At 31.5% G+C, this 13,038-nt stretch overlaps 1 protein-coding gene across 1 annotated transcript; it reads left to right on the top strand.

Moving 5' to 3' along the window:
• The first annotated feature begins 5,506 nt into the window (after nt 1-5,506).
• On the top strand, nt 5,507-7,060 carry LOC106310806 (NAC domain-containing protein 66). The gene is given in 3 exon segments (XM_013748030.1): nt 5,507-5,747; nt 5,749-5,800; nt 6,119-7,060. Coding segments are annotated over 3 exon segments (972 nt in total). The 5' UTR covers nt 5,507-5,624; the 3' UTR covers nt 6,916-7,060.
• The last annotated feature ends 5,978 nt before the right edge of the window (nt 7,061-13,038 follow it).

Genomic DNA, 13,038 nt, shown 5'->3' with positions numbered 1-13,038 from the left:
GCGGATGTTACGAGGAGGAGTGATGAATTCTACCGGGCGATGAACGACCCTTAGTTTTTTTTTTGGTTGTTGTATTATATAAATTCAAAACTTATTTATATATAAAATATTTTCATTTTGATTTATTTTTATTTTAAATTTTAATTTATTATTAAATTAAATAATTTTAATTATTTTTTAATTATATTTTTAAATTCTGTAAAAATAATAAAAACGAAGTAAATTCGTAGCTAATGTACGACCTCTTTACGTGGAAACCTTACGAGGAAATGACGAGAAACAATTAACGACTATTTTACGAGGAAACATTTGCGAGGAAATAACGAGGAAAAGTTTACGAGTATTTTACGAGGAAATCGTTTCGTGGTTGTTACGTGTATTTTGCGAGGAAACTCTTTCAAGGTATTTACGTGTAGGTTACGAGGAACTCATTTCGAGGTATTTACGAGGAATTGTAGCGACGTCTTTGCGTGGAATATTGACGTGGTCTTTACGACGAATCGCCCTACTTCGTCTTTACGACGAAATATATTCCTCGCTATGTTACGACGAATTAGCGAGGAAATATGTGTTACGACGGACGAGTAACGAGCAAACACGCTTCCTCGCTGTTTCGTCGTAAAGCCTCTTTTACGACGAAATAACGAGGAAAACCGCCCTCATTAAGGTGATGTTTTCTTGTAGTGTTATGTTTTTTTGGTCACTAACTAAGATAAGTTTATTTTTATTTTCTTAATCCACTTTAACGAACACGTCTGCTCGCAAGATACCGACACAGATTATACTAGTATTTTGACCAACACTTTATAGGATTTATTAATATGTGAGTGCGATAAGCATATATTTTGTTAGCGTAAATTCAAGAGGAGAGATCGCTCGTATATGTTCCTCATATATCTAGGTCATCATTTGAACCATCCATTTATTTTGTTATAGTTTTGTTAGGATTCCATATCGTAAAGTTAAAATAATATAAAAGGAAATTAAAACATTAAAAAATCAATGATTATCCATGACTTAGACCATGATTAACCCAGAGTTTTGACCTCAGAACAAATAGAAAGTTTTATAAGAAACTATAAGAGCATTGGTCTATTAAATTCACCTCATCCTTTAGGATCAATCAAATCAAAGTTACACATAGATTATTAATTAAAAAATATTAAATTAAATAAAAAATAGCTACAAAAAATAAAAACGCTAATTTTAACGACGCTAACGCTTCCAGCTAAACCTTAAATCCTAAATCTTAAATTCTAAACCCTATACCCTAAATTCTAAACCCAAATCCAAACCCCTAAACCTAAACCCTATACCCTAAACCATAATCCTAGACCCTACACCCAAATTATATACCCTAAACCCAAAAACTAGACTATAAACCTAAACTCTATACCCTAAACCCAAGTCCTAGACCCAAGCTGTAAACCTTAAACCCAAATTATATACCCTAAACCCAAAACCTTAACCATAAGTCCAAACGGTAAATCCTAAACCCAAACCTTAAATCTTAAACCCAAAATATACTCTAAACCCAAATCCTAGACCTAAAACACGGTAAACCCTAAACCCAAACCCCAAACTTAGATGCTATAGGGTTTGTGTTAAGGTTAACGGTTTGGGTTTAGGGTATAAGGTTTAGGTTTATAGTCTATTTTTAGGTTTAAGGTATATAATTTGGGTTTAAGGTCTAAGATTAGGGTTTAGGGTATAGAGTTTGGGTTTAGAGGTTTGGATTTGGGTTTAGAATTTAGGGTATAGGGTTTATAATTTAATATTTATGGTTTATGGTTTCACTAGAAGCGTTAGCGTCGTTAAAATTAGCGTTTTTATTTTTTGTAGCTATTTTTTATTTAATTTAATATTTTTAAATTAATAATTTATGTGTCATTTTGATTGGGTCATAAAGGATGTGGTGGATTTAAAAGACCTAAGTTTTGTTCTTATATAAACTCAACCATGTAAAAGAACAAAATACAGAAAATAACCGTCTGTAAATTGGTCCCCACAAAATCTACAACATACGTACGTACATAATTTACAGACAGTTGAAAACAGCTGTTCATCTAGATTGATGTGAATATTTAAAAAAAATTAAGGTGAATCCAATATCTTCTCTTGAATATGTATGGATACCTTTAAATTTATACGTTTAAATTTATAAATAGTCCGACTGCGTTTGCACCGCATGCTTATTTACGAATCACAGATTACTGACCCCGTTTCTATGAACGCTGCTTAAAATATCTTTTTTTTTTTTTTCCGTCAATAGTTTTTTAATTTATAGAAACGGACCCAGCCCAGAAACAGATTACAATATAAGCCCACTAAACTTACCGGGCTAAAACTCGTTACACAATTGGGCCCATTTCCAGCGGCCCACCTTGAGAAACTCTAGACACTACACGGGAGCGAAGCGCGGCCGCCTCGCTGATCAGTCTTTTTGTCGCGTGGACACGTGTTAACATCCTCGACGTCGAGGGTCACTTGTCGCGAGATCATCGCATCACACCCGCTTCTCGTCCTTACCGGAGATCCAACCTTCGGATCAAACCGGCCACACCGGAACTCCGTCGTTCCGAACCTCTTCACCGTAAAGAGCTTATGGGACTCTAATACCGGAGAGAATCAATCGCCGTGGCGAGATCTCATCCACCCCCGTTCACCGCAGCCGCCCAAAGCCTCGCATGCAACCTCACTCTTTCCGTCGGAGATCTTCCTCTCCTCCGACGCGACCAGAAACAACTCAAAACCACAACTAAACCCCGAAATAAAAAACAAACGGAAAACCTAAACCCTAAAAGACTAGGGGACGGAAGCCGGCGACGTAAAGTTGAGATAGCCTTTATCTCCCGGAAGCTGGATCCGACAACGGCGAAACTAAGGAAGCTTTCCCGCCGCGGAGACAAAGGACCGGCGGCGACGGATCTGTGAGAGCCTCCGTCTCCCGGAGCTAGAACTCGAGCTATTGACACCCCCCCCTCCTACCCGCAAACCCCGCTGTGACTCCCGGACCAGAACCACACCGGTTGGTGGCTGATCAGAGCTCTGACAAACGGAAACCGAGTAAGAGGAAGAGCGACATGACCGGATGATTTTATCGAAGGGAAAAGGACTCCGGCGGCGGCACAGACGCTCACGCACCGGCCGACCGCCGGATCCCCTTTTCTCACACCTTTTTATCGCCATCTTCTAATTTTCATGAGGAAATTGTGAATTGTCATGTTGATGTAGTATCGTGCATCTCATCATTCACCAAGTCTATCGTCATCATAAGTACTTTCTACGTGCCGTCTTAAACAATTTAATAACTTTGGACAAAACATAAAATATGAACCCTTTTACGTACGTACATTTTCATCTAACATTTCTCATTGCATTTAAAAAAAAATGAACCACAAGAACCTTTTAGTATTAAAAGAACCTTTTTTTAGAAAAATAAGTCTTTATATGAAAATTAGGCTTTATAAATTGGAAAATTGGGAATGGTAAACCATACATAATTTGTTTTGTTGTCTTTGTATTATGTTTAACTTATTATGGACTTTTTTATTATAATTTCATCAACTATTTAATAAACTAATATAGTGAAATATGCTTTTATAACTCATAAAATAACATTAAAAAAATTTGTGGACCCATGGATCAAATGTCCATGTTGCCATGGGTAAGAGCCGGCAGTAACCTCTGATATTATACTTGACTCCACATCAAAAGTACGTATTACGTAAAGTTAAGCTACTAGTTTTTAATCTCGTATTTAAAGTATGGTATATTAATGAACTCTTCATTACATGCCACTCTTTGGCCTCTCCCTCAAAATTTTATTTTGTTTTTCTTTAAAAAATGACAATGTCTTGTCCATAGAGATTTTTAAGGTCGAGGGTCGTAGTAGCGATGTGGGCTTGCTTCCTACATTGCAGTTGACATGTTGATCCCACGTGGGCCCTACTTCTACCCAATAGCTACGTGACCTGGTCCCACCTCTTGTCACAACTCACAACCTTTTACTATTTATTTCTCCCGCTGTAATTACGATATACTACCAGAGAGGAGTAAATAAAGGACCTTTTTATCTTCGAATAATGAGATTAAGACCATTCGCAACGGAAATCTATAAGCGAGATTTCTTAAAAAAAAATAATTAAATAATCAGTGGATCTCATTAAAAGGTAAGGATTCAATCCTTAAAATTTCTAAATAAGGATTCTTTCTTAGTGAATCCTTGCACTATTTACGAGTCCCTACGACTACATGGCGGCCCGTGAATGATCATCTTTTTTTTTTTTTTTTTAAATCCAAAATATCCAGGATTAATCCGAAATGTCGTTGTCGCTAAGGACTCTAATGAGTCTCACCGTTGCGCATGCTCTAAGAGACCTGTCTATCTCGACCTTTCTTTGTGAATTACAAATTGAATTGCTTTAATTAGTGATTTTTGGCACTTTATTGGGGGTGATTGGTAGTTGTTGTAGGTGATGTCCATAACCCTATTTATTTCTAAAGTACCAAATTCAGAGCAATCAAGCTTTAATTTTTTTTTGAAACCACAGCTCTTGAAATAACCTACAGCTGTATAAGTGCTCTGCAGAGCCAAATATCCAAAGCAATTTTTTACTGTTTTCCATAAAATTCTACAGCAATAAAATCTAAAGCCTTAGCGAAAAGTTTACAGATTTTTTTCTACAGTAAAAATTTTAAAACTACAGCCATTACCAATCAGACCATTGTTTTTTATTTTTATTTTATAACAAACCGTCATGCTATTATTTTTTGGTGCTTTTTTATATTTGTATAATCTGGAGGTTTTATTAAGTCGGACAGAAGAACATAAAATGGTTGTGATAAAATGTAAACTCTAGAGTCTCATGCGAGCTAACAAATCGTGGCAAACACATTGAATTGTGAATATGCGATTGGACGCACAGGTCGGTGAAATCAATCGAATAGCGTATTCGATATTTCTTTGCACGTCGACATGCCACTATTAGCTTATATTCCTTCTGTTTCATTATTAGTATTAATATCATTTAACGTTTTACGACATAAATTAAAAAATAATTAAATTTTCTGTTTTATCTTTTAAATGGATAAACGATACTTAAAAATATAAAATGATATTTATAATGAAACAAGTTTTAAAATTTTAAATATTAAATATTTATTTTAAAAATGTAAAACAATACTTATAATGAAATAAATTTTAAAATGTAAAACAATATTTAATATGAAACAGAAGAAGAAGTAGATGGTAATTTTCCAAGGAATTATATTCGCCGGTAGTTCCATTGGGGAATAGATAACAGACAAATCAGAATTATTAAAATAAGTTCTTAAAGGCTCGTATGTTTATTTGTAAGTGGCGGCACATGCGAACGGATTATGACATCATGGAAACACCAAATATCCAGGAAACACAACTAGTACTTTTCAATTCAAAAGGAAACTTATTAGAAAGAGAATAAAAAAGTGAGAGCAATGGGACACATGCATTCTCCTCATGCATGATTTATTTTTGCCAGTTTATGTCAAAGGTACACACACATGTATATATAAACACGCATTAGTTAGTTATAAACTCGTTCTATCATCTTCTTCTTCCTCCCTCTCTCCTGTCTTTAACAATGAACATATCAGTAAACGGACAGTCACAAGTGCCTCCCGGCTTTAGGTTTCACCCGACTGAGGAAGAGCTCTTGCAGTATTACCTCCGCAAAAAAATATCTAACATCAAGATTGATCTCGATCGATGTTATTCGTGATGTTGATCTCAACAAGCTCGAGCCTTGGGATATTCAAGGTTCATCATATAATTTGTCTTATTAATATAATTTCACATAACGTATACATAACCAGAGCTGATATTAAATTTATTAATCCGTTCACGTTGAGTCATAAACAAAAGCTTCAACTAGTGATTTCATCTCAGGGATATTCACAAAATAAAATATATACCCGCTTGTTCGACTTGATTTGCGGGATTCTAACGAGATGTTATAATATTTAATTGATTTATTTTTTCCGATATTACTATTTGGCAGAAGAAATAAAATTATACATCTTAGTTACATCCATTACGATTCATCAGTTAGAAACTAACTTTTGTTTTACTATATAGAGATGTGCAAGATTGGAACAACGCCGCAAAACGATTGGTACTTCTTTAGCCACAAGGACAAGAAGTATCCCACGGGAACAAGAACCAACCGAGCGACCACGGTCGGATTTTGGAAAGCAACCGGACGTGACAAGATCATATACAGCAATGGCGATAGAATCGGTATGCGGAAAACGCTTGTCTTCTATAAAGGTCGAGCCCCTCATGGTCAAAAATCCGACTGGATCATGCACGAATATAGACTCGACGATAATCTACTAGTTTCCTCCTCTCATCTTGACGATGACGTCACTCTAGAAACGTGTGAAGTCATAGGAGGAGACGAAGGATGGGTGGTGTGCCGTGTTTTCATGAAGAAGAGTCTTTGCAAAACTGTAAACAGCAGTCCGCCGAGATCGATCAAAACGCCGTCGTTCAACGAGGAGACTATAGGCCATTTTCTTGAAGTTATGGAGCAATCTTGTAAAGAAGAGACCATTCTAGACCCTTTCTTAAAACTCCCCAACCTCGAGTGCCCTAACACCGTCGCGAGTTACCAGCGGTTGATGGACGACCAAGTCAGCAACTGCCACGTCAGTAAACTTGTGGATCCCATCACTAGCTGGGCCTCTTTGGATCGTCTCGTTGCCTCGCAGCTAAATGGCCCCAACTCATATTATGAGATCCCACAGTCACCGTTCCATGGACTAAACGGGCCCGGTTATTTCAATACTGGTTTGACGCCTGATTATTATATACCAGAAATGGATGTCTGGAATGACACAGATTTCGGGAGAACGACGCCATCGTCCAACTAGTTGCGCCACATGTCCAACATTAGTGGATAACGGAAAATGAAAGAGGAAGTGATTACTAATTACCAAACAAAAAACATTGTGTAGAAAGATGTAATGATCATATCATAGTAGTTGAAACATTTAAGAAAAAGGTCAGACTTGTAATAATTACAGTGGTTATGTGAAATCATTACATAAAATAAAAATTATCTGTGTGGCGTACATTTTATTTAATGTTTTTACTTTATAGAAGAAGAATAGTTTTGCTAATTATTAGTATAATCTTAACTAATTTTGGATGCTAAATATCAAAAGCAATTACACTTTCGATTGAAAAATATAATACCGTGTCACGTGACAAACGTAAATTATCATAATTTCAAGGGATACAAAGTCAGATCTGATAGTTTAATTCGTCGACAGAATTGATTTTTAATAAATAACTAGATTCTGACCCGGACATCCTAGATTTTTAGCCACGTTTTCAAAGCACGGATTTGTTCCTTTTGATATGTTTATTATTATAACAAATGTGTTTATACATAAAATGTATATCAAGTGTCTTAATGATTTTTTGTTAGCAGTTGTTTTTTATGTTTACGTTCATTTTTCATCTATACAAAATGTTAGTATTGTGAAATAATTAATTTGTTATTGGAAACAACAGTAAGAAATTAAATTTAAAATTATTTGCGGTAAAATTAATTAAGACATGTTAATTATTTTTGAAACCGAAGATGTGAGTTTGAATAGGAAACTGGTGCCGCCTATTTATAATATCGATCTGATTTAAAGCGAGGTGCTTATGTTTTAAGAGAAACTTGGGGAAAAAGTTGGGGGATCCTCTCTTTATTATCGAATATCTCTATCTTAATAGTGTAGATTCTAAAAATTCAGTTACCATGTCAAACATAATATATTATCTGCATGTTAAATTGGAAAATCTTGTTTCTATATATTATCTTTTGAATTTATTGTATATAGCAATTATGAAAAAATGGATGTTATAGAAAATATTTTTTGGAATTTATTTGATTTGAATTCAAAAATTTATGAGTTTCTATTTATTATGTTTTATATTTATATTTATATACCAAAATTGGTAAGTATTTATATTTAAATATTTAAATATTGTTGGCTGTTTAAAAGGTCAATAACATTGAAAACCAATGATTTCGAAATATGCTAACCCTATACTATAATAGTATAATTAATATTACTGAAAGATAATATTAAATATATTTTGGCTGCTTCATATAAGAAAATTTTAAATAAGACATAGACATTATAATGAACTCCAATATATTTGGTATAGTTTTTTGGACAACAGGTTTTTGATGGTGTTAATAGGGTTTGAATAGAGTTAGGGTTTGAATAGAATTTTAGAGTATAGGGTTAGAACACAAACGAATTTCGATAGGTTAGTAAACATACACGAAATGAGCTTAAAATTTTGATGGATAAATCATTTAAATTATTGGGTTGTTTTGTTTAGTTGGACAAAAACATGTTACTTTCTAATTTGTTGGGTAATTTTTGTAATTAATTGGAAAAATCAGTGGCATAATCCTAAGAATGATTATTCTTTAATAGTATAGATATTGTTCAATTTTTTTCAGAAATAATTGATAGTATATATTTTACCACTTTTTTTTTTTTGGACAGCAGTATATATTTTACCACTTACCAATATTTAATAGATTTTTAATATGATTTTATAGTTTATATGTATTAATTTTATTAATTGTTTTTAACTGTAATTTGTTTTGGTTGACCAATGTATTAGAAAATTTGATTTGTGATGTCTAACCGGAATACAATGAGACAATTTGATTTATGATGAATTTGAGTTGTATCAATTGACCAATGTATTAGAAATGAACCGCGTAAACACAATTTATTGGTTTTGTTTATGCAGAACAAGTTAAACCGAGGCATGCCGTGGAGAACTATGTATTTCTGGTTCATTCGGTTTAGTTTCCAATTAAATAGGAAAAGGGGACGTAACTTAAGTTTGGTTGTCTAGGAAATTTGAAAAATGACAGTTTCGTAAGGTTCATTCGGTTTAGTTTTCAATTAAATCGGTAAAGGGGACATCAATTTATGTTGGCTGTTAAGGAAATATTCAAAACGACAGCCTCTTAAATCAATGGTATAAAGTTGTAATTTTTGAGAAAAACTCAGGATTATTTAAAAAGACTACTTCAGTTTTAATATATTAGATTTTCTTTTGCTTTTTATGTTCAATCTCTATTGTTTTACCCTCCGATTAGTGAATATTTCTTAGGGAAATTAAGATATGTTGTTGGTTAAATGCCTGTTGACATGTTGCTTCTTATATCATTAGAAACAGATTAATATATTGCCCGATTAATCACCTCAACAAACTTGGATTAAGATGCACCAAGTGCCTAATGAGAGCTAACTAGCCTATCTACCAATAATCTCTCTCTGGTTAGTATTTTAAATTTAAATTTTTAATCAACCATTATTGTTTGTTTTTGTTGAGTAATCTTTTTCACGGTACATAATCTTACTTTCGAAGAAAAATGGATGGTTCCAATATGAACTTTTTGTTTCATAATTTGTGTTTGGTGTTAGTAGAAGGCATAATAATACCTGTCCCGTTTTGACTTCATATTCCACTTTAGCTTCACGGAGCTAGATTCGAATTATTGTGATCAATTGATCTTGTTATAAAATAACGGACGTAACTTACATTTGTTCTCGAAAAAAAAAACTTACATTTGAAAATTGGATTTCGAGGCATCAACTTTTCTCTACTGATCTTTTAGGAGGTACAATATGTTTCAAGTAAAAAAAAAAATATGTTTCAAGTAAAAAAAAATTATGTTTCAAGTATGTGTGTAGGGGCTTCTGCTTGGTATAATATTGGACAAGGCCCATACTGTTTATAGTTTATGCTAATAGATGATCATGTCCGTGTCGCAAATTTTTAATTGAGACACCTTCTTGTCTGTGTCTCTCTTGATTATCTCTTGATTATCCCCATGTTTTTAAAAAAAGAAAAAAATCTCTTGATTATCCTCTTAATGTTCGGTTGTGGTACGGATTGGTGATGACCATTATGAAAATAAACTGTACATTAAAATTTACTACACAATATGTTAAATCGACATTTTTATCATCGTCTAATGTTATTGAACATCAAAAATTTGATAGGACTAGGAAAAGGGTAGTATTTTCTAGAGGTATGTTGATTAATGATTATTGTAATAACCATAATTAAAAAAATATATATATATAAAGGCTTTCCACTAGTGGGGTCAGATAAAGACAAAGGATATGTAAGTGGCGACACACTCGACCGACAACTGAATCCTAGCCATTTATTACACGCCATGACTCATGATCGCTGAGTTTGAGTGGATTCGTCTTCCACTTAAGCCATTTTGCCAAGGACATCTTCAGCTCCACGCTATTTTCCTCAGTAAAAATGTTTTAAAGATACTCTATTTTCTATTTTATAATAATGTAAACATATTTTTATTCTATATATAGAATAATTTTTTTATTTTTTTGTTCATCACCCTATTTTTCACTCCAAAATAGAATACCATTAAAGCAACATCCAGCTCTATTATAGAATAACTCTATTTTAGAAAAAAAAATAGAGTAAGCCATCAGAGATGGTCTTAGGAAAATTTGGAGAATCTCCAAAGTTCTAACAACCGTATTTCTTAAAATGTTTATTGGACTTTTTGTTTCTTACTTTGATGTATTCCAACACACCATAATATTTTTTTATCGCAGATATGCTACACAAAAGATTCAAATTATATAGAAATTTTAAAGAATGTGCCACTTAACAGGTCAAATACCGCGATAGTGTAGCTTATTATTTTATGTTTTTTATAAATAACTAAATCATAACTCTCACGGTGGAAAAAAAACTATACTGTGTCAAGACATATTTCCTCCGTTCCAAAAAAATCAATGTTTTAGAATTTTCATACATTTTAATAAAACATATCAAAACTTAGTTATAAATGCATAGTTTTTTGTTATTTTATATTTTATATATTTTTAAACCAATAAAATTTTAAGAAATGCAATTAATGTTCTTGAACTTCACAATTTTTTATTATTAGTTGACAAAAATTACATTAGAAATATAAAATATGTATCTTTTTGAAACAAAAATTTTCTCTAGAATATGAATCTCTTAAGAACGAATGGAGTATATTACGAAACATTGACATTGGATCTTTCAAATATAGTTCTGAATAAATAGAGAGATATTTCAAGAAATTAAATTTTGTTAAGGCATATCAATAATTTTTATATTCTAGTAGTATTTAAACTTATGTCATCTCTAACAAGACACCAAAACACCAAATTTGGTGTGATTTCATCTCCAACAAGACACTAAATTTGACACCATCCCACCAAATTTGGTGTAATGTGAATTTCATCACACCAAATCTTTAAAATACATATTTTAATATGCTTCATTTAAAAATATAGTTTAATTACTATAAAATTTGTAATTAAACATAAATATATTGTAATATTTTTATTTTAAATTTATTTTCACATTTGGTGTAATAATATTCATCACAAAAAATTTCTAAATTACATTTTAATATGTTTCATTTAATAATATAGATCAATTACTATCAAATTTGTAATTAAACATAAATAATATTATATTATTTGTAATTTTAATTTATTTTCATATAATTAAAATTTTAATTTTAATTTTAATTTTATTATTATATTTCAAAATAAATTAGTAAATATTATTATTTATCACTTACAAATAATAAAACATAAATATAATCTAGATGTGTTGCCAAAAAAAAAAATCTAAATGAAACAAAATTATTATTTATCAGTTACAAACAATAGAAATATAAAAGTTTTACAACTGAAAACATCAAATAATATATAATATTGCTTTTGGTGTAAGATTTGGTGTTATTATTGAAGATGACAAAAACAAATTGACACCAAATTTAGTGTCATTGTTGGAGATGCCTTTAGAACATCTCCAATGGTGCATCAAAATGAGGAAAAACATCAAAAATGAGGGAAATCCATCTCCAATAGTACTTCATTTTGAGAGAAAAAATGAGGATATTAACAGTATTCTCTCAAATTTGAAGGAACACTATTTTCAACCTCATTTTGATGTCAAATTTTTTTCATTTACATAATGGTCCTTTACTTTTTGACAATTTTTATTTTATGTATAAACAAAGCATTAACACTAAACATAACTTTTATAACTTTATATCCAATATGTATATATTGATTAAACTTGTTAAAATATAATTACCAATAATTAGTTATTAAAATATAATTTATAATTTATAATTTTATAAATTATAATATATAATTAAAAGAAAATAAAATAGAAAATACTTCTCTCTTCAAAATGTGTTGATTGATCATTTGTTGAAAAAAATATAGTGATAGTGTTGTTTAAGTAAAATTTACTATTACTTTGTATATTGTTATGTATTTTTATTAATGTAATAAATATTTGTTTTTATAAATTAAAGTTTGGTTAAATTGTAGAATTTAAAAATAAGTGAGTATAATCTAAAATCTTATAAAATAAAATGTGTTATTTGCAATAAATAAAAAGTTGAAAAATGAATATAATAAAAATTGAAAGAGAAAATAAGGGGAACCATTGTAACAAATCACAAATTCATTTTGAGTTTAGTTCATTTTGAGGGAAACCATCGGAGATGGTCTTGTACTTGATAAAACAGAGTCCAACTAGTTTTTGTTATATTTTGTCTGCAGGTTTCTATGGACAGATAATTTACTTTTCGAGTCAATAAAATTTAATGCCGACGTAGAAACCGGGCGTTACAATAGAAAGATAAAGCAACATTATTATTACTTTCTTTTGCTAAAAAGAACAGTTGTAAAATTGATATAAACCGAATCTTTGATTTTTACTCACAAGTGGAAACAATTTACTAAGCAAAAAAAAAATGGAAACATATTATTTATTACTGATTATCCCTTTTCCACTTTTCAAACTTATACGTCTCCTAACAAAATATCAAACGCAAATTGCCAAAACTTCTTCGTCATCGCTTCCTACAATCATCTTCACCTTCGTGTTAATCGTCCATCACATAAACATATAGAGCAGAAAAGAAC

The sequence above is a fragment of the Brassica oleracea genome, chromosome C8, assembly GCF_000695525.1.
Source record: "Brassica oleracea var. oleracea cultivar TO1000 chromosome C8, BOL, whole genome shotgun sequence".
In the NCBI taxonomy this organism is placed as follows: domain Eukaryota; kingdom Viridiplantae; phylum Streptophyta; class Magnoliopsida; order Brassicales; family Brassicaceae; genus Brassica; species Brassica oleracea.
The sequence above is the reverse complement of the archived record's forward strand: the minus strand, read 5'-3'. Positions and strand labels throughout refer to the sequence as shown.